This window comes from Oncorhynchus clarkii, chromosome 1 (assembly GCF_045791955.1).
Source record: "Oncorhynchus clarkii lewisi isolate Uvic-CL-2024 chromosome 1, UVic_Ocla_1.0, whole genome shotgun sequence".
In the NCBI taxonomy this organism is placed as follows: Eukaryota; Metazoa; Chordata; class Actinopteri; order Salmoniformes; family Salmonidae; genus Oncorhynchus; species Oncorhynchus clarkii.
In genome coordinates this window covers 74,802,635-74,829,488 of record NC_092147.1, presented here as the reverse complement: position 1 = coordinate 74,829,488, position 26,854 = coordinate 74,802,635, and the positions used below count along the sequence as shown (strand labels likewise).

Sequence of the window (26,854 nt, the reverse complement as noted above, 5' to 3'; positions counted from 1 at the left end):
GTTCATTTGTCTTTTTTTCTCCAATCGCAGTTGTTCTCTCTTTGTCTGTGTACAGGGTTTTAATGTTTCCATCCTCCCTAGGGCCAAGAGTTTTCCAGGGGCTTTTAAAAAACACACATGACTTGATCAGAAACATTATCTGGTGCCATCATAGCCCATATAAAACCCTTTTTTTTTGTACAGCTGATTTATTACTACGTCAAATGCTACAACTATAGTACAGAGTTGGTTAGGTTAGCCTACTGCCAGATCATGAAAAACATTGGGCCCTAGGAAAACAATTTCTCCCACCACTCTGGGACCTGTGGTGCCACCTCTGAAATCGCCACACAATGTTACAAATTAAATTTAAAAAACATAGCCATCATTTGACATGTTTTTGGTGGTGAGGATGGGCTTCCATAGTTTTACCTGGCTCAGTGCAGCCGGCAGCTACTGCAACAATTTCAGAATGTAACAGACTGTTACTGCAATATTTAGTCTCAAATATTAGGAAAATGTCTATACATTTCAACTGTTTGAAAAACATTGCTCAACTATTACCATTTATACTGTAGGAGTGTTGGCCCAATTAACAAGACAATTCTGTTTACACTGCTTCAAGGGGGGCAGCTGTTGAGAGAGTGTTGTGCACTACCTCCAGAGGTTTACATTTGAGTAACGTGTAGCCAACATGTTTACGAAAAATGTCTAGTAAGTGTGTGAAGAGGCTCTTAGCTTTGGGTTTGAGATGTATATATTGTGTATGAACTGTGGAATGTATTGTTCAATTAATCACTCATAGCCTTTAGCCAAACTGTTCTTCATTTATATTGGGTAACTTGCGAGAAAAGTTAGCATAGAGCAGGCACCATGTGCTATGATTATATCACAAGTACATTTTGTTGACATAAACAACATGTTGGTCATTACTTTTTTTAGAATGGAGTATGAGAGGCACACTTGATAACCTTACACAGTTATCAGTGTGCTATCATAGAACCTATTATGATACTTAAATGGCATACTTTACTGTCATTTCAATCAAGCTTTTGCTAAAATAGTCCAGATCTAATCTCTCAAATCAGCAAACGGATATCCCAACATTTAAATAATCATAATCCTGATGTTTGGATCATCACATACCACTCTGTCTTATTCCCAATCAGAACTCATACTGTATGTTAGTTCCTGTTGAGGCACTAACAGGAGATGAGGACACAATGTTTACTATTAGGCTGGTATTTTTCTGTTCTAGCTACATATCCAACTGCTGCTATTACTGTAGTCAACTGTTCTATTATATCAAACTATTGTAGCTTATACAATCATATCATTTTTCTTAGAACAGTTTTTGTTATCTGCTATCTTCACTTCACTGCAGAACTCATATGAGGGAAACTACTGTGCCACACAATAGTAGGCAAATGTACAATATCTACCTAATGTGAATCTAACATAGCTAACTTTGCCTTGCTTTTACAGTGTGTTTGGTTAAAGGGGATTTCATCCAGAAGTGTTGGCTGGCATCAAAAGGTCAATCTTGGGGGTCATCTTGCAGGGTTAGAGGTCACTCTCTCCGTAGAGGGCAGTGGAGAAGGCGGTGTAGTCTAGAGCCCCCGCGGGTCCCCCTGGACCACTGTAGGGGGCCATCCTCAAGATGCAGTACTCTGCCTGGTCTGGGGGGAGCTCCCTCCTCAGCTCCTCAACCAGGATGTAGGGCTGTGGAGGGGGGAGGAGAAGGGGTAGGGGGGAGAAAACGGGCTCATTTAGAGAAGTCCGCTCTACCAAATTTTCCTAATCTGACAGAATAATATGGCTGTTTACTGTTATACTGAATTCACCCCTTCTGTGTGATTGACATGGTACACTCAATTGCCACACTCCCATTCATATTCTCTCACACACACACCTTATTGGCTGCCAGGATTCTGAAGGATGCCACGACCTGGTCGGCGGTGTCTGTGTCAGTGGTTTCTCTGGTCATAAAATCGATAAAGGATTGGAAAGACACCATGCCAGTGGCACTGGGATCTACCAGCATCATGATGCGGGCAAATTCCACTTCACCCTGACAGTCAAAGAGAGACATAGATCAGGGAGAGAGAGATCAGAGAAAGGAACACATATCTTTATTCGTCATTGCGTCATTACACATACAGTATATTATCAATACCTTTTGGTATTGTTATGCATTGTTTGCATACTGTAATTCTGCATTAGCATATTGAGACTCCTACCAAATCATAACCCATGGAGATCAGACAGGCCCTAAAGTCATCAGTGTCCATCGCCCCGTGTTTCTTCTGTAGTCAGAGGTCAAGGGTCGTAGGGTGGAGGTTGGGAGTGGGTCACCGCACAGGGAGGAGAAGGGATGGGACAGGGAGGAGAAGGGAGACCAAGAGAAGGTGGATGGCAGAGCAGTGGAGATCGGGAAGGGGAGAAGGCCAAAGCTAACACAGAGAAATGGACACAGACACAACCAGACAGATGGACACAGTGACAGTAACATTAGAAGACATGGAGTGAGAGACAATAAATACTTTAGGAGTCAATTCTAAATTAACTGTCATAACAGGCCAAAGCTGCTGCCACCAACATTGTCATGCTGTAGAGCCCAACTGTCAAAATATCGATACAACTAAAAACATATGAGAGGTAGCAGCAGGTGTGGTCTACTCTAGAAGGGATGGAAGAAGGCCAAGTCATCAGCGAGAGGTCAGTCAGGGATCATGAAAGTTTAGAGGTCAGTAGGGTTGAGTACCTGATGGTCATTGCCCACATGACCCAGGCTGATCAGACAGGCCTTGAACTCCTCACAACGCAGTTTGCCTGTGTTCTCCTGGGGCCAGGTGTTAGAGGGGGTGTTAGTCACACTCAGAAGTGTCTCTCTCTCACACACATGCAAGTGTTTATAACATATAGCATTACAACAATGTGGAACCAATATCAAATACTTAGTTTTTTTATAGACCTGTACATTACACTATCATACAATAGTTGTTGTATTATATTTTTTAACTGTCTAAACAACCAAGCCCAGAGAGCAGTGACCGTAGTACAGTATCAACAACAATATACAGTTATCCCAGTTTCCTTACGCAGCTTCTGAATAAGAAAGGCAAGACAGGTGAGAATGATTTATTTTGTCAGTGGTATTATGCTACTTAACATGCCATTCAGGTTAAATGTTAATATATGAATCAGAGAACCGGGAGTACAGGAAGCGGAATGAGCACTGTACCCGATCAAAGTGGTTGAAGGAAGAGCGGAACTCGTGCATCTGTTCCTGGCTGATGCCCTTGGCATCACGGGTCAGGATCTGGGTCTCGATCTCGTTGATGGTGCGGGCGATGGTGGTGAGGAGGAGCTCCCAGCCCACACGGATGTGCTGTTACCATGATGCCAAGACAGGTATAGACACAGACAGGCAGATTAACCAGCTGCCAATGAAATCTCAAAGACATCCATCATCATTATCCCCATGACCACATCTAATCTTAATAGACTGCATGCAGAGACCGTCTCTCTGTGGTGCTCTGCAGTACCTCCATAGTGTAGTTGGTGTGCTTGTTGTCAAACACCAGAGACTCCTGGATGAGCTGGTGGTCTCCCTCCAGCTTGTCGATGTTGGGCTTGTAGGTGACGATGACGTGCTCAAACTGCTTCAGCTGGGTCATCTGGTCCTCCAGGGTACCACCCACCTCCAGGGAGCAGTGGCCAATCTCCTGTCAGAACCACACACATGAGCAATTCAGGTTTTTGTTCCAGATACCCCTAGACCAGGGCTCTCCAACCCTGTTCCTGAAGAGCTACCATCCTGTAGGTTACAACCAGAGAGTAGCTCTCCAGGAACAGTGTTAAGAGACCCCTGCCCTAGACACTAAACAGATGGCTGACTCTCTGACCTCCATCCTTGTCTGTATCCATGGTCCGATGAGGTTAGCCTGGACAGCAAACTGCCGTCTCAGCCTCTCGCTAGCATGCTGCCGGGCTAGCTCTTCCTGGAGGGAGCCTTCTCTCTGGGGAACCAGCTTCTTCACCTGGTCAGCAACATGATGACAACACATACATCAATCTGACATAGAAAGTGACTGTATATGCATGCGTGTCTCAAGTGTATGTATGTGAATTTCGAGGTCCTACCCTGTCCCACTTGGCGAGGAGTTCCTCGGTGGTGATGGTGCTGTAGGGGTTGATGAGGTTGGCCTTGATGCCGTAGCTCTGGGAGATCTTCTGCACCTCCATGTGGATCCCCAGGATGGCCTGTCTCTCTCCGTCTGCCTCTGGGAGGGTGGCCTTGAACTGTTCATGGGAAGAGATCAGGCTCTGCAGGGAAGGAGGAGAGGAGAAGTTGCCGTGTTGGTTTGTACTTACAAGAACATGGCAAGTAATGGGCACTGTGTCAAAATGACGTAACAGTTGTAATAACCATAGAATGATTAAAATACAAGCATTATGGGGCGGCAGGTAGCCTAGTGGTTAGATCATTGGACTAGTAACCGAAAGGTTGCAAGATCAAATCCCCGAGCTGACAAGGTCAAAATATGTTGTTCTGCCACAGAACAAGCCTGTTAACCCACTGTTCCTAGGCCATCATTGAAAATAAGAATTTGTTCTTAACTGACTTGCCTGGTTAAATAAATACAAATGATGTACCTGGACCTCATCGATAGTGTGTACAATAAACATGTCCTGCAGATCCTCCATGGCCCCTTCCATCCAGTTGTTGAAGGGTGCTGATCTCTTGGCAAACTCCAGGAACAACTGATCAATGGTTTCCAGCAACTTCTCTGTCCTCTGGAAAACAGGAGAGAAAAAAACACTTGTCATTAATCTCATTGACAATTCATCAACATTGCCTGTTTGGACTGCTAATCCCAGGATGCATCACATTGACATGACCCAATTGACTGCTGAGTTGGCAAGGTGGTCTGCATGGATTAGACCCCTTCCTTTGGGCAGGGAGAGGGGGCAGACAGCAGCCCATTTGAGTCACCCTAATCCCAGGCCTGGCTGTTTGTCTTGACAAATTTGTAGGTCATGAGTGCCCAATATGGATCAGAGGAAAGGGACTGTGGGCATCCTGCCAGCCAGATACTGGACAGGTAACCATATCTATCTATATACAGTGCCTTCAGAAATGATTCATACCCCTTGACTTATTCCACGTTTTGTTGTGTTACAGCCTTAATTCACCCATCTACACACAATACCCCATAATGACAAAGTGAAAACATGTTTTATTGAAAATGCAATACAGAAATACCTAATTTACATAAGTCTCTAAGAACTTTCCACACCTGGCTTTTGCAATTTGTCCATTATTTTGTAAAAAATGTTCAAGCTCTGTCAACCATTTTCACATCTAGCCATATATTTTCAAGTAGATTTAAGTCAAAACTGTACCTCGGTCACTCAGGAATATTCACTTCTTAGTAAGCAACTCCAGTGTAGATTCGGTCTTGCGTTTTAGGTTATTGTCCTGCTGAAAGGTGAATTCATCTCACAGTGTCTGGTGGAAAGCAGACTGAACCAGGTTTTCCTCTAGGATTTTGCCTGTGCTTATCTCTATTCCATTTATTTTTTATCCTGAAATACTACCCAGTCCTTAACGATTATAAGCATACCCATAACATGATGCTGCCACCACTATTCTTGAAAATATGGAGAGTGATACTTAGTAATGTATTGTACTGGATTTGCCCCAAACATATAACACTTTGTATTCAGAAAAAAAAGTTAATTTGCTTTAACACAATTTTTGCAGTACTACTTTAGCGCCTTGTTGTAAACAGGATGCATGTTTTGGAATGTTTTTATTCTGTACTGGTTTCCTTTTTTTCCCTCTGTCAATTAGTTTAATATTGTGTTAGGGCGTGATAGTGACTTGGGTGGGTCATCTAGGTGATTAATGGTTTATGTTGGCCTGGTATGGTTCCCAATCAGAGACAGCTGTTTATCGTATGTGGAACTCTACGAACGCTGCGCCTTGGTCCGCTCATTTCAACGATCGTGACAACGACAATATTGTTGATCCATCCTCAGCCATTAAACTCTGTAACTGTTTTATAGTCATCATTGGCCTTATGGCAACTGAGTTAGGAAGGAAGGCTGTATCTTTGCAATGACTGGGAGTATTGATACACCATCCCAAGTGTAATTAATAACTTCACCATGCTCAAAGGGTTTTCAATATCTGCTATTTACATTTTTAACCATCTACCAATAGGTTCCCTTCTTTGCGAGGCATTGGAAAACCTCCCTGGTCTTTGTGGTTGAATCTGTGTTTGAAATTCACTGCTCAACTGAGGGACCTTACAGATAACTGAATGTGTGGGGTACAGAGATGAGGTAGTTATTCAAAAATCATGTTAAACACTTATTGCACACAAAGTGAGTTCATGCAACTTATTATGTGACTTGATGAGAAAATGATTTACTCCTGAACTTATTTAGGATTGCCACAACAAAGTGGTTTAATACTTATTGACTGACGACATTGCAGCTTGTCATGTTTTATTTATTTGTAAGCAGTTCTAAAAACACAATTCCACTTTGACATTATGGGTTATTGCGTGTTTAGGCCAGTGACCATAAATCTCAATATAATATAATTGAAATTCAGGCTGTAACACAACTTCATGTGGAAAAAGTCAAGGGGTGTGAATACTTTCTGAAGGCACTGTATATGTGCCATCAGTAGACTAAGTGGACCAATTACTCCACCCTCCTCAATCAGCTGTGTATTCATATCTCACCCCTAGCTATCTCAATATAATATACATGAGATTTAGCATTACTATGGGTTAAGTTGTCCTGTGAACAATCCGCCCCACCCCAAGGTAACGTCATTCACTGCCTTACCTATTCAGCTCTCTTCTGGATTCATGGAACTGGTTCTCATTCCCACACTACCAAGCTGTACTGTGCTGGCTTACTTTTCACTTGGCACAACAGCTTAGCCAGTTTACCTTAGCTGGGAATATAACATGTCATGTCCCAAACCTCAACCCCCTGCACTCACCTCCAGAGCCTCTCTCCTCTTCTGGGTCAGTGTACCAAGTTGATCCCACAGGTCACAGATTCTCTGGCACCTCTGGTTGACAGCAGCAACATCATAATAGTCCAGCTCACTGCACAACACCACAGGCAGCATATAGGTCAATGAAGAGCAACTTCAGACGGTTTGGTTGTCACACTCTGACCATTATTTGCGTTGTTTGTTTCTATGTTTTGTTTGGTCAGGGTGTGATATGAGTGGGCATTCTATGTTGCATGTCTAGTTAGTCTGTTTCTATGTGTTTTGGCCTGATATGGTTCTCAATCAGTGGCAGGTGTTTGTCGTTGTCTCTGATTGGGAACCATATTTAGGTAGCCTGTTTTGTATTGTGGTTCGTGGGTTATTGTCTATGTCATGTTGCATGTTAGCACTCAGTTTCTATAGCGGTCACGTTTGTCTGGTTAGTTTGTTTTGTTTTTTTCAGTGTACTTCTTGTTTTTTCGTCCATTCATTAAAGTATGCATTCACACCACGCTGCGCTTTGGTCTCCTCAATACGACGATTGTGACATTGGTATTATTTAAGAAGAATTCCAGTCGCAGTCCTTGTCAAAGCCATGATTTTAGGAATAGGACTTGGTTGGGATGATGGTTAGGAGGGTTAGAGGTTCCTTTTTTCTCAATTTCCGCCTGACTGACGTGCCCACAGTAAACTGCCTGTTGCTCAGGCCCTGAAATCAGGATATGCATATAATTGGTACCATTGGAAAGAAGACACTTTGAAGTTTGTAGAAATGTAGGTGAGTAAAACACAATAGATATGGTACGAGAAAATCCAAAGAAAAACCAACTGGAATTCTTTTTTTTTGAGAGCCCATGCTCTTACAATGGAACGTATAGGGAAATGATTCAATCCTATGACTTCCACTAGGTGTCAGCACTCAATGTTCAAGGCTTCAGGCTTGTTTCTTCCAAAACGAGTAAGAATAATGAGTTTAACTACAGGAACACAGTCTTGGAAATTCGTGTGTGAGCGCGCAATGAAGAGAACACGCTCATGCTAATATTGGTTTCCTATTGAACATACATACATACTTGTTGAAACAAAGGTTAGGGGTAGATTTTCGGATTCCTATCTTGGCATGTTGAACGAGTGGATTACTCAAATCGATGGCGCCAACTAAACTGACTTTTTGGGATATAAAGAAGGGTTTTATCTAACAAAATGACTACATGTTATACCTGGGACCCTTTGGATGACAAATCAGAGGATGATTTTCAAAAAGTAAGTGAATATTTAATCGCTATTTGTGAATTTATGAAACCTGTGCCGGTGGAAAAATATTTTGATGTGGGGCGCCGTCCTCAAACAATCGCATGGCATGCTTCCGCTGTAAATCCTACTGTAAATCAGACAGTGCAGTTAGATTAACAAGAATTTAAGCTTTCAACCGATATAAGACACTTGTATGTACCTAAACGATTAATATCCAACATTTTTATGATTATTTATTTGAATTGCGTGAATTCCAATTATTTGAATTGCGTGAATTCCCCTCTAGTTTCACTGGAAGTTGTCCCGCTAGCGGGATGCCTAGCCTGAAGATCAGAGGAAGGATCCGTACTTGAGCTCCTGTGCGATGGCAGCGATCTGCTCCACCCTGTCCTGATGAGCAGCCAGATCACTCTCAAACGACTCGTGTTTCCGTAGCAACGCCCGCACCTCCGTCAGGGTGGCCGTCTCATAGTCCTTCTGAGATAGAATCAGCTCTTTACCTGGGTCATACACACAGACAGCGAGAGAGACTGAGACATTAGCCAAAACAAATGCTGAAGATTTACTGACATTTTCCCATAGACAAATCTCTAAGGATTTGGAGCTAATCAATTACATTCAAACTTCAAACTCTAGACAAACCAGAAACATAAGTAAACCCTCCACAGACAGACAGACAATCATATCCCAGACAGACCATTAGCCCAGGTCTCATGGGTGCTGGCTTTCTGGCGGAACTTTTCAGCCAGGTGGTCCAGTCTCTCGAGTCTTCGGATCTCTGTCAGAAGCCACTCCTCGTAGCCTTTCTCTGCCCCCTCCAGCCCCTGCCATGCACTGGCTATGTCCTACAGCCACACGAGACACAAAGACACAGGTCAAAACCAGCAAAGCACCACGCTCAGTAGATATGCTATTAAAAAGGCTTTTAAGTCTATCAGCGTTTTGGCAAAAGTGCCTTGGTGTTTACCTAGGTATTTTGGATGATCTATATCCATAGCTATCTACAACTACTATAATTTGACTGATGACTGTTTCATCAGTTTGATATGATGTTTCATTGAATGCTGGGTGTTTACACTTACAGACACCATCTTTCCCTCCGAGGGCATGAAAGCGGGACGGTTGCTGATGCGCAGCTTGGTCTGCAGGGTGTTGAAGCTGATCTCCAGCTGGCACTTCTCCTGCACCTTGGGGGGCTTGTGCATGCAGCGGTAGTCTCTGAAATCTTCCAGCTTTCTCTGCATCTCAACCATGGTCTTCTCTGCAGTCCTGTTCTCCAACCATGGCGTGGTCCGGCGGATCCACTCCAGAAGCTACGGGACACAGTGAGTGGTGATGGGGTGGAGCTTCATTTGCGGTTCATTTGTTGTCATTCCTCTCAATTTAGTTAAGTAGGAATTCGACATTGAATTTGATTTAAATACTGGGAAATTCCATTCCTACAAGTTTGTGTAAGACAATTGACTTTTTGAGTATTCAGATTGGGGTAGAAGTAGCTCTCCTAAGAAAGTTGACCTATATGAAAGCATACGTCCAAATGTATGCTTCTGTGTTGCTTTACCTCGCTGGCCAACCTCTCGTATTCCTCCATCAGTTTCTCATTCTCCTGGTTCACACCCAGCACTTTACAGATCCTGTTGGCCGCCGTTTCAGCCTACCCAGGTGAGGGAGGAAAGAGAGGTGAGGGGTCAAAGATACGTGAAGGGAGAGGAGAAAGAGAGGTGAGGTGAGGGGAGGGGGGAAAGAGTGGTGAGGAGAGGGAGGAAGGAAAAGTGAGGGAAGGTGGGAAAGAGATTTAAGGGGAGGGGGGAAAGAGAGGTAAGGGGAGGGGGGAAAGAGTGATGAGGGGAGAGGGGAATGAGTATTGAGGGGAGGGTGGAAGGAGTAGTGAGGGGAGGGGTAAGGAGAAGTGAGGGAAGGGGGAAAGAGTGGTGAGGGAAGGGGGAAAGAGTGGTGAGGGGAGGGGGGAAAGAGTGGTGAGGGGAGGGGGGAAAGAGTGGTGAGGGGAGGGGGGAAAGAGTGGTGATGTGAGGGGAGGGGGAAGGAGAAGTGAGGGGAGGGGGAAGGAGAAGTGAGGGGTGGGGAAGGAGAAGTGAGGGGTGGGGAAAGAGTGGTGAGGTGAGGGAAGGGGGGTAGGAGAAGTGAGGGGAGGGGGGAAAGACACGTGAGGGCAGGGGGAAAGGAGAAGTGAGGGGAGGGGGGAAAGAGAGCTAAGGTGAGATGAGGTGGGAAAGAGAGGTGAGGTGGTTCTTGTCTCATATCTAATGCAATTCCTCATGCCATACCTCATACAGTACACCCCCCCCCCCCCCCCCCCCCACAACACGCACACCATTTAATTCATACTTTTAACGCAATCTGTGTGCATCGTTTCAAAAACATTAATTTCAAAGTGAAACTCACAGTTTGCCAACTTAATAGAATTATGACCTCAAACAACTCGTAGGCTAGAGAGGAGTGATTGACATATGGCAATCATCATCAATTGGTTTAGGAAGTATTGTACCCACAACACATTGCATTCACAAACTTAATTCAAACTGTTCATGGTGCAAGCTGTATACCTGCTCGGCTCCAGCAAATGCATGATAGAAGCAGGACACATAGGTCATGATAGCTCTCTCATCAGGCTTGGGGGTGTTGATGATGTCTACAGAGGGAGGGAGGGACAGAAGAGGGTGACAGACAACAAGTACAAAAGGAGGAAGATAGGGAGAGTGGAGACAGGAAACACAAGAGCACTGAGAGGAAAAGGACCACAGATCGACTCCAAACCTGAACATCTTAGCGCAGGGCTATCCTGGAGGGAAGGTGGGGTGGTCTATGGCAAAGAGATCTAAACAAGGACCAGGTCACGTTGTATCTAGGACTACACAGCATCAATGTCCCCTCACCTTCTGTACCACTGCAAATGTGTGATACAAACTGGACATATAAGTCATAACAGTCCTGTCGTCTGGCCTGGCTGCGCTTATAAAATCTGTGTGGGGAGACCAGGCACATAGGACTTCATCATTACAATGTGCATACAAGTACAGACAATCTTCCTGGCAATCTCTTCCAGGGAATCCTGTAACAAAACCCACAGTCTGACTCCCACCATTACAGTACCAGATAAGATGGTTTATGTTTTCATAATGAGCAGAATGATATGCCTATAGCTAATACCGATTTTCAAAACTTTGTTTCCTTAGAAGACATTACCTTCTGCGTCCAGCATCTTGGGAATATCCAGGTGCTTCTCTGCTATTTCAAACGCCAGGTTCAGGTTCCCCATAGGATCATCCTAGAAAATTATAAATATTATAGAAACATACTTTCCAATTAAACGAATAAACAAAGTCATCTTCTCATTTACTTTTTATATGAGAACACATGTGCATGTGTACAGTATTTGAAACCAGTTTACAAACTGTTGTGTATCCAGTGATGGAATTAACCATCAGGTGACAGACAGTCAGTCAGTAAGTGCCTCCTCACTAATGGGGTAGAGTGAGTCAGTGTGTTTAGTGGGAGGAGAGGGCTCATGCTGCTGCTATTGTCCTAAGTCTGTTCCACTGATGCCGGCCGAGGGGAAAAGGCCTGTTACAGGACAGTGGCAGCTGCAGAGATCCAGGGCGGGCAAGATACCCATGAGCCTGTTCCCCACACGGAGACATTTCAGCAAGCTAATACTGAGGGCTTACTGAGCCCGCTCACCTGGAGCCAGACATGACAGCTGACAGGGTCTGTCTAGGCTCAATGCACTCGTGAGAGTGTTGGGGGGGGGGGTTTGGGGCAGAGGGGCATATAAAGGTGATTCTGATATAGGTGTGTGTGTGTGTGTATGAACGAGAGAGGGGGGACTCCTCTACTGAAACCCAAAGCCTCTGGCTTTCCAAAAGATTTGGGTTCCACTGATCTATCCATTTTCCTGTCTATTTCCAAACAACCGTGAATAGATTGATTGCCCTATAAAGAGCAGTACCAGGCACAGGTATCTGCCAGCCACAGCTGAGGTAAACCCTGGGCTCTCCTGGGATGTGACTCACATTTCTGTCTATTCCCAGTCAGGACTAAGTCAGTTCAGGATGGAGATGTAAATGTCAGTCACTATTAAAAAGACCACAGCTTACAAGGTGTAAGGAGAAACATGTATATTCCACACTGTGGCCTACTCTTGACACGTACACATTTTATTTGACAAAATGTGTCTATACACAACACCTGAACACTGATACACCAATATACTCTTGAACTCTAATGAACGCACTACAGTGACCCAGTCTACCAAAGGATACGCCTAGAACAGCATACAACTACGCAGTGCACACGCAATTCTACACACAACATAGTCTACTTATTATTTACACATACGATACCTTCAGATTGTGATAGTTGATTAGATCTGGCCTGTGTTTGTGTATCAGGGCACAGAAGGCTAAACCGTCCTTCCAGCTTTATACAATGGTGGGCCAGGTGAGAATGTCATTAAGACAGTGAATGCAGACATCAGTAAGGAGAAATTGGGAGAGTTAAACATAACAAAGCACTCTAATATCTGCTTCTCAAAAGGCAATAACTTTCTGTTAATCCACGCTGTGGGAAAAGACTGTGGAGTTATTACTCTGGACATATGGAACCCTTCTCTGTTAGTATGTGGGAGGCACTTGACACCATCATGGTTAGTGTTTGGGACACACAAGAGACCTTGTTGAGCTTAGCGTAGTCGATGAGGTCAGGCCTGTGTCTGTGAATCAGGGCACAGAAGGCCAGTCCGTCCTTCCAGCTTCACCAGCAGGCAGCAGAGATAACCAGGTCAGAGGTCAGAAGTCAGAGTTGTATGATAACTGAGTAAAGTTTACCAGTGCTGGTCCTAGAGAGCTACAGTGTTTGCAAGCTTTGCCTGTCTTATCACTTAGTACTAACACATTAGTACAGAATATAATAAAATAGAAAAAATACATATAAGTCAAAGCCTAAAAAGTGTTCTCACCTAACATGGAAGTTCTGGACATTGACGTTCCTGTAGGGGGCAGTCTTTCTCTGGCACCACAAGAGAAGGCCTTCCTTTGCAGAGGTTTCTGAGAGGAGAGAATAGTAGTAGTAGTTATTCAACAGCGCTATTCCCCAGTGAGATCTCTATTTCATTAAACCAGGAAGTCAATACAGATCATCTCTTTTCAAGGGAGACCTGGCTAAGAAGGTAGCTGCAGTATAAAAACACTGTGTATCCATATGTAGGACATCATCTATTATACAATGGTAATAAAGGCATATTTTTAAGTATCCTATTTTGTTTGAATTGTTGTATCTTACCTTCTACAGAGATGTCCTGGATGGCAAAGCGGAGGATGATGGTCCATATCATTCCAAGTGTCATCTTAATGTTGCCATCCACAATTTCTGAGGGGAAAACATCCAATTACCATCAGATTTATCACATAATTAGAGTGGGAACTGCAAAAAGATAATGGGGTGGCAGGTAGGCTAGCGATCAAAAGTGATGGGCCAGTGACTGAAAGGTCGCTGGTTCGAATCCATGTGCCAACTAGGTGAAAAATCTGTCGTTGTCTCCTTGAGCAAGGCACTCAACCCTAATTACTCCTGTAAATTACTCTGGATAAAAGTGTCTGCTAAATGACTAAAATAATGAATGTGGATTAATCAAATCAAAAGATACTGAGCTGCCTGAACATGAAGTACTGCCTGAATAAAACTCACCTTCAGCTCCAATAGAGACAAGTTTCACTCCTTTGCTGGTGATGAAATCTAAGGCTTTGTTGACGTTGGCAATCTTGTGAAAACGCATCTTCCCTCTGTCAGGCTTGGGTAACCTCTCACCTGGGAGAAACAAACAGCATTTAACTCTAAGTGGAATGACTACCAATCAATGTATTCAACTATGTATTCATCTATATATTCAACAAACATTACCTGAAATAACTTCCAAGAGAAGCATGAGTTTGAGGCCATTCCTAAAGTCGTCCTCAATGTTCTCAATCTGTGTTCCTGCTTTCCTCAGGTGGGAGTTACACCAGGCTGTGAAGGTCTACAAAGGAAATTATATTTTGGTGAGTAGAATACAAATAGGACAATTTAATTTTCACATAACTTTGACGCAGTGAATTCAAATTAGGATGGGGTTGAGCATTGATGATAGAGACTTCCTGTGAGCTCATCAGAGAACCTTGAGTGAGTTTTCCATCAATGGTCTTATTCATCTAAAGTAGAATGTTCCACGTTTTAAAACTTGAACGGTGAATTTGACATTAACTTTTCCAATTGGAAGGATCATATACACTTCCCATTTGAAAGTGTTTGCCAACCAACGTTATGAATGTAGCTACCTCCCCAATTTCTTTCATCACAATATGGATTTTTGTCCGTATCGCCCAGCTCTGGTATATAGCCTGGTTGTACACATACAAGAGAACAGCTTAGCAGGACTTAGCCGGAGGTCATAAATTGTGATGACTCTGGTCCCTGTGGCAAGTGCCACATATTGAGATGAACCTATTTGTTGAGGGTCAGCAAACCCCTTGGTTTAAAATAACACTTTCCCTCCAACCCACCTAGCGCCTATTGTAAAGGATAAAATAATTTGTGCTCCCACATACACAGGAATTTGATTTTAATTATGTGTTCATGCTTTGTACTGTATCATTATGCAAGACTTCAACATGAGCACTCTCTCCTGCTATGTTTATATTAAGTTATCTCACAACAGCAAACAGAATGCAAAGGCAATCAACACAGTACAGTTGAAAGCCCTGAGCAGACCCCAACTCACTTTCCAGAGGATATAAGGTGTTCAATTTAGCATGCTCTGGTGGTCCTAGTGATAAGAAAATGGGAGAAATCATTTTCACTGAATATCAAGATGAGATGAAAATGCCACATGCAAACAGTGCACTCTTCTCTCACGTGTTTCTCTTTGCAAAGAAAAGAGACACACTTTTACAAAAATGTTAACTACTGTCGGGTAAATAAAAAATGCTAAGTGGAGCTGTTGCCATATTGCTTTCCCAATCTTTCCAGCCCTTCCAGGTATGTGAATACCGAAAGAGCAGAGGCTAAAACGGGTGGAGGGCTATGGGACTAATTTGAAACACCCAAATATGTCATTTCTTGGATGTGTCACAAACTTTGAACATCTCTTCTCAAAAGGCCTCAGTGGATCAGCCTCAATTAGACTCCTTACAGCAACCAGGAATGTGATTTCTAAATCTGCCTCCAGCTTCCATCTACAGTGTTGACGGTACTGTGTGTAAACACAGGGAATGTTTGTAGGCTTTATTGACATGCTGTGTTTTCAAGCCATTCCAGTTCACGCAGCATGACTGGGAGAGTGATCCTCTGGCCCTTAAGTTCTTATAGCACATAGCCTGGTCCCCCAGAGGCTGTGGGTTAATGTCACCCATCTGGAGAGGCTGCCCGGTGGAATGCCTGTCCAAATTAGGAATATTAGAGGCTTTGAAACAAAGGCCGCATTCCACATGACAAAAGAGACCAAAGTGTATGTGACATTGAACGGCTGCCTCCTCGTTAGAACATGGCTGGCCCCCCAGACCCGACCCCGCCAGAGTTGCTGACCCCCCCACCCCTTTTCCCCCCTCCATCAGCCCTGACGATCAGAGCTAAATATATTTATGAATCATGTCCAATGAGGACCACCCGTCATTGAAGTAGCTGAGCCTTTGTGGCTTTATGGGGTGTGTTCCGGAGGTAAAGAATCTAAGTTCAATAATGTTTTGTAAGGTGTCAAAGAATCCTACATTTATTTGTATATAAAAGACAAATAGGTGATTTTACTAGATCATGTCAAACTTGTTCAAACACCTGAGGCTGTTTCTTCATTGTTCTTCTTGATTCCAAGAATGTCTTATGTGGCAAGGTTATTTTCACGACACCAGGCCAAATCAGTGGGTGGCATACCTGGTTGTGTCAGGTGGAACACCTAGCATGTGCTACAACATTGTAGCCTAATGGGCATGTTAGGATACTGTATAAAGGTAAGGACAGTTCAGAGTGTCAGCAGGTCTTATTCAAGGGCAGCCCTGTCTTCCCCTGTGGCTCTTACTGGGTAATAGGATTAAAGTTAAGGGAAATTATTAGAAAAGCTAATATAGAGTCCTACTTAAGACACCAGAGAAGATACTGAGAACTGAAACAAATCCCACGTGGTCAAAATTGCTATCCAACTATATCAGGCAGAAGGCCCTCAGTAGGCACATGCAGTTGAAGTCGGGAGTTTACATACACCTTAGCCAAAAACATTTAAACTCTGTTTTTCACAATTTCTGACATTTAATCAGAGTAAAAACTCCCTGTCTTAGGTCAGTTAGGATCACCACTTTATTTTAAGAATCTGAAATAATTTATTTAAGCTTTTAATTCTTTCATCACATTCCCAGTGGGTCAGAACTTTACATACACTCAATTAGTATTTGGCATTGCCTTTAAATTGTTTAAGTTGGGTGAAACGTTTTGGGCAGCCTTCCCACAATAGGAATTTTGGCCCATTCCTCCTGACAGAGCTGATGTAAATGAGTCAGGTTTGTAGGCCTCCTTGCTCGCACACAGATTTTCAGTTCTGCCCACAAATTCTCTATAGGTATGAGGTCAGGGCTTTGTGATGGCTACTCCAACCTTAACTTTGTTGTCCTTAAGCCATTTTGCCACAATTTTGGAAGTATGCTTGGGGTCATTGTCCATTTGGAAGACCCATTTGTGACCAAGCTTTAACTGATTTCTTGAGATGTTGCTTCAATATATCCACATAATTTTCCTGCCTCATGATGCCATCTGTTTTGTGAAGTGCACCAGTCCCCCCTGCAACAAAGCACCCCCACAACATGATGCTGCCACCCCCGTGCTTCAAGGTTGGGATGGTGTTCTTCGGCTTGCAAGTCTCCCCCTTTCTCCTCCAAACATAATGATGGTCATTATGGCCAAACAGTTCTATTTTTGTTTCATCAGACCAGAGGACATTTCGCCAAAAAGTTCCATATTTGCCCCCATGTGCAGTTGCAAACCGTAGTCTGGCTTTTTTATGGCGGTTTTTGAGCAGTGGCTTCTTCCTTGCTGAGCGGCCTTTCAGTTTATGTCGATATAGCTCTCGTTTAACTGTGGATATAGATACTTTTGTACCTGTTTCCTCCAGCATCTTCACAAGGTCCTTTGCTGTTGTTCTGGGATTTATTTGCACTTTTCGCACCAAAGTACGTTCATCTCTAGGAGACTCCTTCCTGAGCGGTATGACGGCTGCATGGTCCCATGGTGTTTATACTTGCGTACTATTGTTTGTACAGATGAACGTGGTACCTTCAGGCATTTGGAAATTGCTCCCAAGGATGAACCAGACTTGTGGAGGTCTAGAATGTTTTTTCTGAGGTCTTGGCTGATTTTTTAAAATTTTCCCATGATGTCAAGCACTGAGGCACTGAGTTAAGGTTGGCCTTGAAATACATCCACAGGTACACCTCCAATTGACTCAAATTATGTCAATTAGCCTATCAGAAGCTTCTAAAGCTATGACATAATTTTCTTGAATTTCCCTAGCTGTTTAAACGTTTGACCCACTGGAATTGTGATACAGTGAGTTATAAGTGAAATAATCTGTCTGTAAACAATTGTTGGAAAAATTACTTGTGTCATGCACAAAGTAGATGTCCTAACTGACTTGCCAAAACTACAGTTTGTTGCCAAGACATTTGTTGAGTGGTTGAAAAACGAGTTTTAAATGACTCCAACCTCTATGTAAACTTCTGACTTCAACTGTAGGTCTTCTTTAGCATGCCCCTAAAAATAAATATTTGTTTTGCCTTGTTAAACCAAGATATTTGAGGTACAGTTCAACCTCTTCCATAGCAATAAAGTTTGGGGAAATGGTGAAATGCTCTGCTGACAAGTATTTTTCAACCCGCTCATACAGTAGTAATAAAGACCAAGTGCACAAATATTATAATTTTTGTATGTATATACGTTACAAGTCAAAAGTTTGGACACACCAACTCTATCCAGGGTTTTTCATTATTTTTACTATTTTTTGCATTTTAGGTTAATAGTGACTACATCAAAACTATGAAATAACACATATGGAATCATGTAGTAACCAAAAAAGTATATTTGAGATTCTTCAAAGTAGCCACCCTTTGCCTTGATGACAGCTTTGCACACTCTTGGAATTCTCTCAACCAGCTTCATGAGGTAGTCACCTGGGATCCGTCTTGTCAAAAGTTCATTTGTGGAATGTCTTTCCTTCTTAATGAGTTTGAGCCAATAAGTTGTGAGGTGACAAGGTAGGGGTGGTTCACAGAAGATAGCCCTAATTGGTAAAAGACCAAGTCCATATTATTGCAAGAACAGCTCAAATTCGCAAAGAAAAATTACAGTCCATCATTAATTTAAGACATGAATGTCAGTCAATATGGAAAATTTCAAGAAAACTTAACCATCACTATGATGAAAATGGCTCTCATGAGGATCGCCACAGGAAAAGAAGACCCAGAGTTACCTCTGCTGCAGAGGAAAAGTTCATTAGAGTTACCAGCCTCAGAAATTGCAGCCAAACAAATGCTTTCCAGAGGTAAAGTAAAAGACATGTCTCAACAGCAACTGTTCAGAGGAGACTGCGTGAATCAGGCCTTCATGGTCGAAAATGCTGCAAAGAAACCACTACTAAAGGCCACCAACAATAAGAATGGACTTGCTTGGGCCAAGAAACATGAGCAATGGACATTCGACCGGTGGAAATCTGTTCTTTGGTCTGATGAGTCCAAATTTGAGATTTTTGGTTCCAACTGCCCTATCTTTGTGAGACGCAGAGTAGGTGAACGGATGATCTCTGCATGTATGGTTCCCATCGTGAAGCATGGAGGAGGAGGTGTGATAGTGTGCGGGGAGTTTGCTGGTGACACTGTCGGTCATTTATTTAGAATTCAAAGCACACTTAACCATTATGGCTACCACAGCATTCTGCAGCGATACACCATCCCATCTGGTGTCCGCTTAGTGGACTATCATTTGTTTTTCAACAGGATAATGACCCCAAAACACACAGGCTGTGTAAGGGCTATTTGAGCAAGGAGAGTGGTGGAGTGCTGCATCAGATGACCTGGCCTCCACAGTCACCCGACCTCAACCCAATTGAGATGTTTTGGGATGAGTTGGACCGCAGAGTGAAGGAAAAGCAGCCAACAAGTGCTCAGTATATGTGGGAACGCCTTCAAGACTGTTGGAAAAGCATTCCAGGTGAAGCTGGTTGAGAGAATGCCAAGAGTGTGCAAAGCTGTCATCAAGGCAAAGGGTGGCAAATATATTTTGATTTGTTTAACACTTTTTTTTGGTTACTACGTGTTATTTCATAGTTTTGATGTCTTCACTATTATTCTACAATGTAGAAAATAGTAAAACAAAAGGTTATTATGTCTTCCTTTCGAAATGTTCATCGCAGCGGGAAGAAGGGGTGCACTGCACCACTCGGGAGCCCATATATATATATATATATATATACACACACCTACACACCTACTCATTCAAGGGTTTTTCTTTATGATTTATCAGGGGTGCTGCAGCACCCTCATGACGGATACTGATTTGGGGGCCTAATATTCAGATGCTTGGAACAGTATTCTGTGGTTTCTATAAACAAAATAATTCCACACTAAGGACACTGGATTAACCTACTATAATGCCTTTTGGTCTCGACACTAAAATTAGATATAGCATCCATTCTAATCCCAAGGACGTCATCATGTGTTAGAAGCATCTGTTGACAGTTCTCATTCCTCGCGTATCAGTGGAATGGCAAGTTAAGAGCCGCTCATTGAGCTATTGTTAGCTGGTACCCACCGCATCCGTCCGTCAATATTCCCGTCAACTGGAGCCAAGACAGACCCTCGGCTCCGGCTGAACCAAATACCAGGAACTAGAGACAGAGTTTTGAGCCTGCGCTCTGCGCTCAACGTAATATTAAATTAATAAAACAATGGAAATGCAAACAAATGTTAATTTGCTCTCATATGAACTCCCAATCACGTGCGTAAAGTAGTCATACTGAATTGCGTAAAGTTAATTTGTTAAATTGGTTATCTGCAGGTTATCTTCTCTTGACCTACCTTTCTTTGCTGTTTTTCCCAGGCAGGGTCCAGCAACATGTCCCTGTCCCACTCATCCTCCTGTATCATGTAGTCCTCCTCATCCCCGAATCCGTTATTATAATGCACTGTCGTCTCTATTTGGGTCATCATTGCGAGTCTTTGTATTCTCCCAAATTCAATTAGTTTTTGTCTTCCAATATCCTTATGTATTTAGACTGATAATTTAATATTTTTTCTGGGCTGGGTAACTTCCTCTGTCTCCCTATCTTTCTATTTAACTCCCTCTCTCACACGCTTGCCGGTGTTCGGTCTGGCCGCAGTTGCCACAGTGGAACAAATGCTGATAGCAATTAGTACTGACAGGTCACATGACAGGCGCGCAGGGCGCTATACACTTAGAGGAAACACTCTTATCACGCCACTTCGATGTAGCAGGTTAGGGAAACGTATAAAGCAGGTTAGGAGACTGAGGTTAAAGTTAGGGAAAGGGTTAGGGAAAATGCTTCCCTAACCTGCTACGAATATCACTTTGTATCGAAGTGGCGTGAAAAGAGTGTGCCCCATCATGATTGTGGGGGATCGGTAGGCGGATCGGCTAATAAGCCAGGGGAGGCGTTACTCTACGAATCTTAATTGAACAAAGCCTATAATTTGTCAAGGAATCCTATTTGTAGATCAGTGATTCTACACCTCACTTTGCTCAAGCTGACCTTCTCCAAAGCACTCGGAAGTTGTAGTAAATTAGGGGCAGTTGAGACAATGAAACCATGTTGTGGCGAACTCGGGGAGTTGGCAGGACCTGGACTCGAACCCTGTGACTGTCCAGCCAACACCTTAACCGTTATGCCAAAATGTCCGACCTATTGGCGTAATGGTTCATGTGTTGGCTTGACTGTCTTGTCAGAAGTGGTATGGGGCCTGTGAGGTCATCGGAGAGGCGTGTACAAGTGAGAGGCTTGGAAAATAGAAAAATGAAGAAACGCTATCCCCTTATAGTGTCCGCATAGATAGGTTTGGTTTGCTCCTGGCAGAACTTGGCTAGGCAATGCATACTCCCAAAAGACCTTCGCTTGAAAAACAAGAAAAAAGCTGCAATATTACTGTTGTTTGTCCCTCGTGAGCCACCATAGCAACAACATAGTCAGAAACACATTCTCTAAATAGTCTGAATTAATTTAAGATGACTAAAGAAATCTGTCATTAATGTTAAAGTTTTGGCAGAGGTTAATCTTGCAATTTTACATATAGCTAAGATGTTTGGTGCAGTATTTCGAAGAGTGAAAAAATATTGTTGGATGACAACAAACACTTAATGACTACTAGGAGTAATACTGTTGATCAATCACCAACGAAGGGGCCTAGACTTTGACTACTGGACTTGCCTCAAGAAAAAATGTGTGCACAAACTGTCTGCCACATTATTTTTTGACTAAGACCAAAAACAAAAACATCATTAAATGTTATCAAAATATATGCGTCAAATGTTTCAGCTGGGAAGCATAAGATATGCTTTAGGAAATTGCTAATGTAATGACCTCAGGCTCCTCAAGAGGTTCAGGGCTCTTGGCATAGAGTCACACAGTGGAGGTGTCATAATACCCATAAAACCTAGTGGCCAATCGTTTTTCCACCATTCATTTTTCCCAGGGGGGATTTTAGAAAGACTAAAATAAGGGCTGTTTCGTGTAGGCATACCCAGGCATGACGTTTTGATAACCATGTAAATCTCTCTAGGACAAGGTGACTTTTATCAATATATTCAGCTCTATTTACTCTCAGATTCGAGAATGCTAATCAGCATCAAAGTAGACATCAAGCAAAACTACAAATCCCTGCAAGCTCCTGCGTGTCATCTCTAGCTGAGACCTTTGCTAAAAGGTGTTGTGTTAATTTAAAACTTGCACAAGACAGTTCACAAAATTGTCCTTTTAAATACATATTTCCCATTTATTCATTACTACATTTATCTAACATTAGATAGTTAATCCAGAGATTCTTACCTTTGCCTTGATTTGGCAGCTTCGTCCATATCATCATGGCATTTGTAGTTCTTTATGATAGGCAAATTAGCAGCTAATTAGTGTTTCATTTTTGGGTCACCTTGTCCTATAGAGATTTACATGGTTACCAAAACATCATGCCTGGATAAACTTACACAAAACACAGCCCTTATTTTAAGCTTTTCTAAAATCCCCTACCGGAAAAATGAATCGTGGAAAAACGATTGGAACCATTTCCCTGTTTGAACACTAGGTTTAATGGATATTATTTATTCTGTATAAACCTTTATTTAAACAGGGATTGGTATAAACATTTATTTAAACAGGGATTGAGATAAAAACTATTTTTACAAGAGAGCCCTGTATATGTTTACAAATAAAACCCAATACATAAATAAAAAACAATAGTGCATTCAGAAAGTATTCAGACCCCTTCCCTTTTTCCACATTTTCTTACATTACAGCCTTATTCTAAAAAAATGAAAAAATGTCCTCATCAATCTACACACAATACCCCATAATGAAAAGCGAAAACAGGTTGTTAGAAATGTTTGAAAATGTATAAAAAAAACTAAAACAGAAATACCTTATTTACATAAGTATTCAGACCCTTTGCTATGAGACTCGAAATTGAGGTCAGGTGCATCCTGTTTCCATTGATCCTCCTTGAGATGTTTCTAGAACTTGATTGGAGTCCAGCTGTGGTAAATTCAATTGATTGGACATGATTTGGAAAGGCACACACCTGGCAGCTGGCCGTACAGCCAAACTGAGCAATCGGGGGAGAAGGGCCATGGTCAGGGAGGTGACCAAGAACCCAATGGTCACTCTGACAGAGCTCCAGAGTTCCTCTGTGGAGAGGGGAGAACCTTCCAGAAGGACAACCATCTCTGCAACACTCCACCAATCAGGCCTTTATGGTAGAGTGTCCAGACGGAAGCCCCTCCTCAGTAAAAGGTACATAACAGCCCAGATAGAATTTGCCAAATGGCACCTAAAGGACTCTCAGACCATGAGAACCAAGACTCTCTGTTCTGATGAAACCAAGATTGAACTCTTTGGCCTAATTGACAAGTGTTACGTCTGGAGGAAATATAGCACCACCCCTACGGTGAAGCATGATGGTTGCAGCATCATGCTAATAAGATGCTTTTCAATGACAAGGACAGGGAGATTAGTCAGGATCAAGGGAAAGATTAACAGAGCAAAGTACAGAGAGATCCTTGATGAAAACCTGCTCCACAGCGCTCAGGACCAGTGGTGTAATGTAATTAAGTAAAAATACTTTAAAGTATTACTAAAGTAGTTTTTTGGGGTGTCTGTATTCTACTTTACTATTTATATTTTTTACTACTTTTACTTTTACTCCCCCACTTTTCTAAAGAAAATAATTTACTTTTAACTACATACATTTCCCCTGGCATCCAAAAGTACTACTAACATTTCAAAAGCTTAGCAGGACAGGAAAATGGTCAAATTCACACACTTATCAAGAGAACATCCCTGGTCATCCCTACTGACTCTGATCTGGCGGACTCACTAAACACAGATGCTTTGTTTGTAAATTATGTTTAAGTGTTGGATTGTGCCCCTGGATACCCATAAATAAAAAATGTAATTGTGTGGTCTGGTTTGCTTAAAGCAGTGGTTCCCAAACCTTTTATAGTTCCGTATCCCTTCAAACATTCAACCTCCAGCTGTGTACCCCCTCTAGCACCAGGGTCAGCGCACTCTCAAATTTTGTTTTTTGCCATCATTGTAAGCCTGCCACACACTATACGATGCATTTATTAAACATAAGAATGAGTGTGAGTTTTTGTCACAACCCGGCTCATGGGAAGTGACAAATAGTTCTTATAGGACCAGGGCACAAATAATAATATAATAATAATCAATAATTTTGCTCTTTACTTAGCCATCTTACATATAAAACCTTATTTGTTCATCGAAAATTGTAACTCACCGCAGGTTATTGAGAAGGGTGTGCTTGAAAGGATGCACGTAACTCTGCAATGTTGGGTTGTATTGGAGAGAGTCCCAGTCTTAAATCATTTTCCACACAGTCTGTGCCTGTATTTAGTCTTCATGCTAGTGAGGGCAGAGAATCCACTCTCACATAGGTACGTGCTTGCAAAGGGCATCAGTGTCTTAACAGCTTGATCTGCCAAGGCAGGATACTCTGAGCGCGGCCCAATCCAGAAATCTGTCAGTGCCTTCTGATTAAATAAAATTTTCACAGAACCGCTTGTTGCAATTTCGATGAGGCTCTCTTGTTCAGATATCGGTAAGTGGACTGGAGGCAGGGCATGAAAGGGATAACGAATCCAGTTGTTTGTGTCATCCGTTTCGGGAAACTACCTGCGCTGTAATCCTAGATTCAGATCATTCAGGCGAGAAAAAACATCACCCAGATAGGCCAGTCGTGTGAGAAGCTCGTCATTATGCAAGCGTTCAGACAAGTGAAAATTGTGGTCAGTAAATAAAACTTTAAGCTCGTCTCTCAAAACATGTCAATACTTTACCCTTGATAACCAGCACACTTCTGTATGTTGTAAAACGTTACATGGTCGCTGCCCATATCATTGCATAGTGTTGAAAATACACAAGAGTTCAAGGGCTTTGCTATAACAAAGCCATTAACCATTTTCACTGTAGTGTCCAAAACGTCTTTCAAAATGTCAGGCATTCCTTTGGCAGCAAGAGCCTCTCGGTGGATGCTGCAATGTACCCACATGGCATCAGGAGCAACTGCTTGCACGCGTGTTACCGCTTCACTATGTTTCCCTGTCATGGCTTTTGCACGATTCAATACAGATACCAACACATCTTGAACACCAAAGTCCATTTGATGTCACAAAGCTGTCCAATAATTAAAAAATATCCTCTCCTGTTGTCCTGGTTTCCAGTGGTTTGCAGAAGAGGATGTCTTCCTTAATTGACCCCCATAAACGTAACAGACATATATACCAGAAGCTGTGCCAGGCTCGCCACGTCTGTTGACTCATCCAGCTGTAACGCATAGAATTCACTGGCTTGTATGCGAAGCAGTAAGTGTTTCAAAACATCTCCTGCCATGTCACTGATGCGTCGTGAAACAGTGTTGTTTGATGAAGGCATTGTCTGTGTAGTTTTTTGTCCTTTTCCCCCAGCAATGCCCCAGCCATAACCACGGCAGCAGGAAGAATTATGTCCTCCGCAATAGTATTGGGCTTGCCTGTCCTAGCCACTCGGTAGCTCACCATATAAGATGCTTCTAGCCCCTTCTTATTTATGGTATCTGTTGCTTTTACATGTCTTACCACTTGAAAGTCATCTTAATTCTCGCAATAAAACCTCCCGTGGCTTTTTCAAATTGGCATGTTTTGTATCTAAATGCCTGCTGAAGAGTGAAGGTTTCATCTAGTTGTTAGATAGTCCCTTTGCACATATAACACACTGTGGCTGAGGAAAGGCACTACTCCCAATATAAGTGAACCCCAAATCAATGTATTTCTCATTATATTTGCGCCTCTACGATTGTCCAACCTCCCTGTCTGTTGTTCAGTGCTTTCCCGGGTAAGGGGGCAGTAGCTTGGTGCTTTCCCGGGTAAGGGGGCAGTAGTTCTTCGGCTGCATCAGATTCACACTGTCAGAGTCCATGCTAGCTGGGTTTACAACAAATGTAGAATTAGCGTTGGATGTGCTCGTGGAAGAACAACTTGTGTCGTCGACAGGTGCAGGTGTAGTACTGCTGGTAGTAGCAGTACTACCAGTAGAGCTGGTATGTCTCCATGGACGCGGGCCTTACTTTTTTTAACCATTGATCAATTTTCGAGCAAATGGAATGAGCAGCAGCTACGTTTGGCTACATAAGGACCGTTAGTGGAATTCCCGCGAGAGAGTAACAGTTAATGTGATTGGATGTTAATTATTTGACCAGGCTACCTGTATTTGACATTGTGTTGTTATTTCGCACCCAAATTGAACTGCCTGTAGCTCAGGACCTGAAGCAAGGATATGCATATTCTTGATTCCATTTGAAAGAAAACACTTTGAAGTTTGTGGAAATGGGAAATTAATGTAGGAGAATATAACACATTAGATCTGGTAAAAGATAATACAAAGAAAAAACGTTTATTTAAAAAAACATTTTTGTACCATCATCTTTGAAATGCAAGAGAAAGGCCATAATTTTCCAGTCCAGGTGCAATTTGAATTTTGTGTATGTGCAAAGTATTAGACTGATCCAATGAACCATTGCATATCTGTTCAAAATGTTGCATCAAGACTGCCCAAATATGCCTTATTGGTTTATTTATCTATTTTCAAGTTCATAATTGTGCACTCTCCTCAAACAATAGCATGGTATTCTTTCACTGTAATAGCTACTGTAAATTGGACAGTGCAGTTAGATTTAACAAGAATTTAAGCTTTCTGCCCATATCAGATATGTCTATGTCCTGGGAATTTTGTTTGTTACTTATAACCTCATGCTAATCACATTAACCTACGTTAGCTCAACCGTCCAACAGGGG

At 42.6% G+C, this 26,854-nt stretch overlaps 1 protein-coding gene across 5 annotated transcripts; it reads right to left on the bottom strand.

Annotated features, from left to right (window-relative positions):
* Positions 1 to 786: 786 nt before the first annotated feature.
* Positions 787 to 20,979, bottom strand: LOC139412155 (alpha-actinin-2). Of its 5 annotated transcripts, none has more exons than XM_071158989.1 (21): positions 20,359 to 20,979; positions 14,174 to 14,288; positions 13,961 to 14,080; positions 13,556 to 13,642; positions 13,233 to 13,320; positions 12,947 to 13,025; positions 11,462 to 11,543; positions 10,822 to 10,907; positions 9,819 to 9,911; positions 9,340 to 9,570; positions 8,955 to 9,102; positions 8,607 to 8,757; positions 7,007 to 7,115; positions 4,639 to 4,779; positions 4,126 to 4,308; positions 3,888 to 4,022; positions 3,528 to 3,707; positions 3,224 to 3,370; positions 2,220 to 2,285; positions 1,892 to 2,050; positions 787 to 1,701 (listed from the first exon to the last, which is right to left on the bottom strand). In XM_071158989.1, the coding sequence occupies exons 1-21, from the start codon at positions 20,488 to 20,490 to the stop codon at positions 1,543 to 1,545; spliced, it is 2,691 nt and encodes an 896-aa protein (XP_071015090.1). In that variant the 5' UTR covers positions 20,491 to 20,979; the 3' UTR covers positions 787 to 1,542. The 5 variants fall into 5 exon arrangements, with proteins under 5 accessions (XP_071015090.1, XP_071015075.1, XP_071015098.1 ...); XM_071158974.1 differs by lacking the exon at positions 2,220 to 2,285 and adding an exon at positions 2,744 to 2,821 and having other exon boundaries at positions 20,359 to 20,698; XM_071158997.1 differs by lacking the exon at positions 2,220 to 2,285 and adding an exon at positions 2,744 to 2,821 and having other exon boundaries at positions 4,126 to 4,284; positions 20,359 to 20,698.
* Between the last annotated feature and the right edge of the window lie 5,875 nt (positions 20,980 to 26,854).

What these genes read in the sequence shown, in the direction of transcription:
- LOC139412155 (XM_071158974.1), bottom strand. Translation starts at nt 20,490, where the DNA reads ATGATGACCCAAATAGAGACGACAGTGCATTATAATAACGGATTCGGG. An exon ending in CAAGATGCTGGACGCAGAAG is followed by an intron (nt 10,908 to 11,461) that starts GTAATGTCTTCT and finishes CTCCCTCTGTAG; the next exon opens with ACATCATCAACACCCCCAAG. An exon ending in CCTTCAACCACTTTGATCGG is followed by an intron (nt 2,822 to 3,223) that starts GTACAGTGCTCA and finishes ACCTGGCCCCAG; the next exon opens with GAGAACACAGGCAAACTGCG.